Raw genomic sequence first — 7,713 nt, 5'->3', positions numbered from 1 at the left:
GGTCATGGCACCCGGTTGCAATGCAACTCCACATTCGAGCTGACCAACTCTTACCGCATTCGGATATCAACCACAGACACCACCAAAGGGGCCAACCGCAAATGAACAGAAACGGAGAAAGCTCCGCGGGCTATCTGTTCCCCGTGATACCACTTTAAAGTCTTGGTCTGACTTTCGCAGCCGAAGCCACTTCCGGTTGAGTATCCACCTACTCCGGACCGGCCGGAGCATATTTATTGGAGCTTCTCTCTACACAGTCTTGGATATGCATCCAGGCGTCTTCAATGCTGCGTCCTTTCCTAAACCCAAACTGTCTATCCGACTGGTTACCCCCAACTAGCTCCTGAAGCCGCTCAACCATAACCCTCTCCAGCACTTTTCCAAGCACTGGAAGAAGGCTGATACCTCGGTATGACCGAGGATCAGACCTTATTTTGTCGGGCGACTTCAAGAGAACGACAACCCTAGCAGCTTTCCACTCACGTGGGAAGTAACCCTCCCATATGCATTTATCATAAACGGCTTCCAAGTATTCCGGAATAAACTTCCACAAACACTTGCACATTTCTCCGTTTATTCCATCCAAACCCGGAGACCGTTTAGACCTAACCAGGCCAAATGCATAATCCAACTCTTCAACTTCTAGTGGAGGTGCAGGTACGTCTTGTGCAAGGGGAGGTAAGAACCCTTCAATAAGCAGCTCTGAACATTCCCTCCATGTTGATATTGTTCGCTCGCCCACACGGAGGGAATTAACTTCGGTCTGGCGGCGACCCCTACAGATCTTGTAGACCTGTCCCCAGGGGTCGTTCGAATTTTCTGACACGAAGTTGCGCCATTGTTCCTCTTTCACCTCTACAACCATTCTCTTATATTCACGCGTTTCCACACTTAATTGACTTCTAAGCTGGGACAGACCATCGGAATCGATATGCCGGGCGCGTTGAAACCGACGTCTCAGGCGCCTGACAGATCTCCTCTTCTGGGTCAGTTCACGCGTCCACCACCTGACACAGCGAAAACGCTCCTTCTTCCACCTTTCAAACATGCTGTCATTGACCCGCCAGATACAGGCGTTCAAGAGGGCAATCTGCTGATCTACTGGGAGTTCTGCAAATACATCGAGGGGTGTAGCAGTCACCTCCTTCTCGACGTATAACCCGTACAGAGTCCAATTTGCCCCGGCAGTACGCCATCCCATTACGGAAGGCGTACCAAGCATATCCGGGGTGGTACGGGGAGCAACCACAATCTCAATGAGATTATGGTCGCTTATCCCCTCACCCCCCCTTACTCTCCATCCGCAACTGAACGCTCTCGCTGCTGGCTCATTCATGAGAGTAACATCAATGTCACTCCTGCCCATGGGCCCATCGAATGTGTACCACCCACTCGGTTCGTTCACAACATGAACGTGAGAGGTGAGTACCCACTCGCACAACGCCTCGCCCCGTCCATGACTAGCATATCCAGGAGAAGTCCTGGATATTTTGCTATGCCATATAGGGGATACGGCATTGGCATCCACACCAATGATAACTGGCGTGCTACTCCCAAGTAGTAGCACCGTATCGAGGTATCGGATGTATGGTTCCATGGGTTCTCCAAACTTACAATATATGCTTGCAAAGATGGCTCTCCCGAAGGAGCCCTCAATGATCACACATACTCCCCATTCAACAACAAGCATTCATAATTTGGCTCATTCACCACAAGCGCAGCATTGCCCCGAAGGTCACAAAAGGACCTAAACCCTCCAGGAAGCCCTCTCACCACACCATTGGTAGTGTAGGGTTCCTGGAGCAGGGCAATACTGCAACCCTCCTCAGCCATACGCGCCCCCAAGTCACACACAACGGAGTACGCTCCCTGACAATTGAGTTGAAGGACCAACCCCATTAATGTCTGGCGAGTGCACGGGCAACAACGGCAGCATATGTCGGGCATTCCGCCGACATCATAAGATGTGCGGCAGGTCTGCCCCTGAATGCACAATTTCGGCAATGCACCCCATTAGGGCACTTTGCCTCAATATGCCCTTCCTGTCCGCACCTCCGACAGACGGCAGCCTTCAACCCACAGTCCCTCACCTGGTGGTCATAACTCAGGCAACGGAAGCAGCTGTAGGTTTGACTCTCCGGCCGAACCGGGAAGGAAAACCATTTGACATAGCAACGGCCCGCATCCAAGAGAGGGGACATTAACTTGTCCGGTCCCTCCAGGGTGACGGTCACCGTTGCTCCCTCGACGTCTGCCTTCCAAGGTCGACTGATCAGCTTAACCTCTGACTTCTGACACTCAGGGTCAACCTTCGTGAGGTTCAGACGAAAGACCTCCTCCATGAATTCATCAGGGGAGATTTGCGCGTAAACCCCCCGAATGTCCACCCTAGTGCCTTGCTTCCGGTTTTCGCACACTTCTAAACCCACCTCGGAAAACTTCTTATTTGCGAGGACTTTATCCCGCTCCTCCTTGGAGGGTAGGCGAATAACTACCCCCCCCGACCGCACAGGTCTCACTTGGTGCACGCGTACACCAAGTGTCGGCCCAACCTCCTTATTAATCTTCTCCACTATCTCTTTTGCAGAGACCCCGGGTTTGCCGCCCTTGACGACCGCCGACCAGGTGTGGAGCGGCTTTGGGACAGCGGGCGAAGGTACGATGGCAGCCGGGACCGTCGTGCCCGGAGGCGGCATCACCAAACGATCTGCGGCGGTAGATCCACCGCTGCGTGGGGATGCACCCCCAGCATGACGCCCCGTATTGACATCGCCTCGATTTGTCCGCGGAGTCGGGCATTCTCGGCTATAGCCGTCATTAGGAGGGCCTCATACTCTGAGGAAACCTCCATCAGCCTCTCAGCAGACTTGAGGTCTGCACCTTCCAAAGACCACCTTACTAAAGCTAGCGGTGATCCTCTTTAGGGCAACAACCCAGGAGCTGTCCACTCCAGAGGTAGCTCTCGAAGCACTAGCGCTCCCGCCAGCTGCAGGGGATCCCCCACTGGCAGCCTTACCTCCAGCGGACTGACCGCCGGAAAGCTCGGTGCCAGCGGGTGGTCCGCAGCTGTCAACAGCGCCAGCGCCCTTCTCCCCCGAATTCTCCACAGATTTCTTCCCACTTACTTCCCCCCCTACAGACTTCACCGGCTCGTTTGCGTCATTGCCCGCACTTTTACTACCGTCGATTGCATCCTCAACGTCAGCAGCAGTCTTTGGCACGCCATCGGCTGCTCTACCTTCGGTTGAGGAGCCAGCGACAGTAGTCACCACGGACTCAGCAGCGAATCCGGCACCCCCCACTACATCCGATTTGTCCCAGCTTAAGGGACATACCCCGGATTCCGGCAGACTGGGTAATTCCGCGTCGTCGTCGGATTTCGGGAGAATACTCTCCTCATCCTCTGACTTCGCGGACTTACTCGGCCCGCCCTTACCCATCTGCACAGCAATTTTCGAGGTGGTCGCCTTCCCGGACGCCACCGGTATCCCCGACTTACCCGCCTTTTTTTCTGCTTTTCGACCTCCAGTTTGCACAGCGGTAGGCCTACCTGTGTTCACCTTCAAAAATTGTCGCGCACTAACACCTTTGTCCTCTCCCGAGGTCGACCCATCAGCGGCCGCAGAAGAACGACCTCCGACGGAACGCGGCCCCGGGCGCTTCCTTGCACCGCCCCTTGCGCTGCCCCCATTTCCCCAAAGCACCTGTCGCCAGAGACAAACTTGGTCACACTTACACGACACGGATGTGGAAGTTATCACCAGGAGAAGACCGATGCCCACTGGGCGAATGTAGGCTGTCCTAAATTAGAGGGCTATAACCACTCAGAACCAGTGGTCAGCAGCAGTAGCAGCCCAACCCGTCAGCTATAGCAAAAGCGCGGTGACGTAGCTCGTACGCTGTTTGTCAGCAAAGTGCTGACGTGGTCACTACCACCGCCCCGACGGACGGAACACTGTTCCCCGTATCGGGGACGAGTCGACCGGCACGAAGCTACGCCGAGCTGAACGGGCAGACTATAAACGCTACAGCTGATACTGCCACTAATTCGAGTATGGGTTTATGCCCCCTTACGCAGGCTGTCCACAATTGCTCACTGAGCAAGTAGTCCAACACTGGTCCCAAGCGGAAAAGTGTGTAGTCACACACAAGTTTTCACCTGGGTACTCACTCACAGCCGATTGAATGCGCGCACACACACAAGTATACCTCCACGTGCAAGCACTTTGAGGTTAGGGCGAAAATTGGTAACAACCAAAACACACGCACAAAAATTAGGGCTCCGCCGGAGATTGACCTTCGACTGACCGCTAACTTGGGGCTCCAAATGTCCAATGCTTTCAATAAATCACACAAACAAAGGTTTTTACGCCCCTTTGTTTTGCTACAAAACACACTAAGCACACTCTTTAGGTACACACTGAATTTATTACAACGACTGTCCGCGACTTCAAAACACAACCGTTCGCAACAAAATCCACACTCAGAGTGAGACTTACCAGCAACAACAGAATCATGTTTAATTGTACGCCGCACAATCATTATAGCATCATGTAACGAAGCTCAGTTTCTTTCAAAAATTGTTCGGCACCGCCACGTAAAATCAATGTATATGTTCTAGCATTAACGCAACCTTTAAATAATTATAAACTATAAAAATGAAGTTAATGTCAAACCCACTATCAAACCTTGGAAAATGTTGAAATGTTCACCACCAACTTGACGTTCTTCAAAGTAATCACATTGACCCAAAACACTTGAATTAATATCATTAGCTGTAGTCATAACAGCTCCACCACAAGCTTTCATTGTACGTTTCAAATCTTCTTCTGGTACACTAACAGAACATTTCACGATCTGCAAAATACTGTGTACCAACATCACCAATTGGTAGTTTAGAAAACACAACATTGGCGCCTTACTTACCTATTTTATTGTACAGGAGACGCCATTCAGCATTAACAATTTTCTGATACTCTTGGACATTGGAGGACATTGCTGTGGCAGAGCATTTTTCCAATAAAGCACTTTGTTGTTCCTGTGATTGGCGCTTCCACATGTACAGCCATGTCATATTTTGGTCATGCATAATTATAATGCTTTACGTATAGCTTTAATGATGATACGTGCATGCACGCCTTCCTCAACATATGGTTTAACTTGTTTTAAGATTTCACCTGCTTAAAGTACTACTGAAGTGGTGCCATCGCCGACCTGATAAGAGAAACATTTTTATTCTACACATTCTAATATAACAAAAAACTTACCTCAGCATTTTGAAATTTGGCGATGTCTACTAGAGTTTTACGGCTGGATTCACAATATCCAATAGTTTTATAATGGTTGCCAGTTCATTTGAAATTGTGGCCTTACCACTGGAATCAACAATATGCTTGTCCATACTACGTGAACCCAATTGAATGCGAGGCATTGATGTGGATATGAGTTGAGGTTTACCATGAGAGCTATCGATACCCAAGCATTTTTTACACAAATACTCATGTACCCAATACAAGTTCAGGACGTTCATATTTATCGACACGCTGTCCGGTATGGCCCAAATGTTGGAAATATGCAGTTGGCACTGTTGAGAAAAAATATGGATCAATGAACACAAGTAAAAGTGAAAGATTTTTTTTACCATATCTTGTTACTTTACACATTAGACATTGGAAACGACAACCAGCATCTACAAGTTGCTATTGAGCCTTGCAACGATTAGATCTAATAGCACCCAATTCACCAAAATTTACAATGGGTGGCTCATATTCACCCTCAACCGTTCGTGCCATTGGTCAGGCGGTAAGTGTAATGGACAAAGCTGTTGTTTTTAATAAATCAGCTGTTGCATGTAGGCAATACAAAGACGACCTGCAAAGAAGGAAGATCAATGTAATTGCCAAACAAAACATTAATTTCGATTATCGATACCTAACGTAACGTGGCGAGGAGTTACCCTGATCTTCTACCACATATTTTTTGGTCACCAATGGTGGTAATAAACCCTGTTCATTAGTAATAAAAGCACCACCAGCCCTATTTTGATTTTCAATGATAACGCTTATCGGATTTGGCATCTGATCGGGATCTAAACAGCGTTGGGCTTGATCATACTGTTGCGGCTGTTGATATTTACCAGTAACAGGTGCAGGTGGTTGCTAAAGAAAATAACACAAAAATAATCATCAGCAAATTTGTAAATTATTAGTTGTATTAGCATACATTATAACCAGGACGTCCGGACGTCTCCGGGTATGGGGGTTGACACGGCTTGGGTGGTTGACTGAGCATTGGCGTCTGTCCAGGTTGTGTTGGTGGCATCATAAAATCCATCAATTACAAGTGCCAAGAATATATCCGCGGCATACCTGCCGACCAAAATGATTCAAGGGGTTGTGATTGCCAACCTCACCTACCCGTGGCGAATCCTGTACCCAACAATTTGGTGTGAACAATTGGTGCCAGTTAACCCTCTGAAATAATCGGCGCAATTGTACGCCATTGTGTTGGCATTAATTAGGCAAAATGCAAAAACTTTTCATCCTCCTCGCGTAACCATTCTGTCTTCTTTAAGCTAGGATCAAGCCATTCGTACCAGCGTGCCTTACATTGCTTGGCAGATTTGCGATGCAGCAGTGATACAATACGTGACCACTGGTTTTTGCCATATTTCATTACAGCTACTTTGAGGATTTCATCCTGAAAGTTATCAATTTAGTTAATAAACGGCCAAGAGTAACCAGTCACGTCAAATGCTTACCTCAGTGTTTCTCCACACACCACCTTTTATCATTATTCGCGGCATGGTGCTATATAATTGTGAATTCTTTCGATGAGCACAAAAATCAAATCAAAAATTTTTGTCGAAATAAACAGCAAAAATCTTTGTATATTAAAGACTTTGTAAAAATTTTAGAATAACACCCCGGAGTTCGGGGTAAAACTTGGTATCAAATGAAAGAGGGAGTTCTCCCGATCACAAATATATATATTTTAAAGTGTGCAAACTTATAATTTAAAAGTTATTTGTTGTTAAAGTTTGCAAATTTAACAAATTTCTATAGAACTTTAAATTACAATTTACACATCTTTCAAAACCTTAATCCACATACATATCTATATAAATTGGCAACGATAAACTTAAATTGCATTTTAGTATATTTCACATTTCATTTTTGCATTGTTTTCACTTATCATAAATGTTTTTATTAAATCAATCGCGCTTTTGTAGCAACATGCACATATATATAAGTATATATATACATATATTTTATTGATGACATTACAAAGCTGTGCTGCCACATATATATACGTATCCACATATAAAATTTGTATAGAAATTTGCAAACTTTAACACCAAATTACTTTTAAATTATAAGTTTGCGAGCTTTAAAATATATATATATATATGTGATCTGGAGAACTCCCTGTTAATTTTAAATATTTCCGGAGATATTCCATTTAAAACTCTCACAATTGAAAAAATTTTCGACCACCAAATGTTTTGCTGTCTCTGCTGAATTAGAAATGGAGAATTTTTTTGCACGCAAAAATTACGTATTTTGCTATCCCTATAACAATAATAGGTGCGAGAGAGCACGATACATTGTGGGAAAGCTAAATTTGTCAACATGCTATTTCATTTGAAGAATTTTTCATTCCAAATCGTCACCCCTGTCAAAAATTCGTGTGTTTGTGTGCGTTTTTGGTCAC

At 46.5% G+C, this 7,713-nt stretch overlaps 1 protein-coding gene across 4 annotated transcripts in view; it reads right to left on the bottom strand.

Moving 5' to 3' along the window:
- LOC137250380 (protein transport protein Sec24D-like) overlaps positions 1-7,510 on the bottom strand; it is a 12,766-nt gene extending 5,256 nt beyond the window's left edge. For 3 of the 4 annotated variants that reach the window (XM_067783052.1, XM_067783054.1, XM_067783051.1), the window contains exons 1-9: positions 7,475-7,510; positions 6,761-6,899; positions 6,223-6,699; positions 5,932-6,158; positions 5,642-5,871; positions 5,268-5,584; positions 4,927-5,214; positions 4,689-4,867; positions 4,500-4,633 (exon numbers count right to left, since the gene is read on the bottom strand). In XM_067783052.1, coding sequence (XP_067639153.1) covers positions 5,796-5,871; positions 5,932-6,158; positions 6,223-6,333 — 414 coding nt within the window. In that variant the 5' untranslated portion in view covers positions 6,334-6,699; positions 6,761-6,899; positions 7,475-7,510 and the 3' untranslated portion in view covers positions 4,500-4,633; positions 4,689-4,867; positions 4,927-5,214; positions 5,268-5,584; positions 5,642-5,795. The remainder of the gene's footprint in view (positions 1-4,499; positions 4,634-4,688; positions 4,868-4,926; positions 5,215-5,267; positions 5,585-5,641; positions 5,872-5,931; positions 6,159-6,222; positions 6,700-6,760; positions 6,900-7,474) is intronic. The other variant, XM_067783053.1, reaches the window with a different exon arrangement.
- Positions 7,511-7,713: the final 203 nt, after the last annotated feature.

The sequence above is a fragment of the Eurosta solidaginis genome, chromosome 4 (assembly GCF_040869045.1).
Source record: "Eurosta solidaginis isolate ZX-2024a chromosome 4, ASM4086904v1, whole genome shotgun sequence".
Lineage (NCBI taxonomy): Eukaryota > Metazoa > Arthropoda > Insecta > Diptera > Tephritidae > Eurosta > Eurosta solidaginis.
This window is presented reverse-complemented; position numbering and strand designations above follow the sequence as displayed.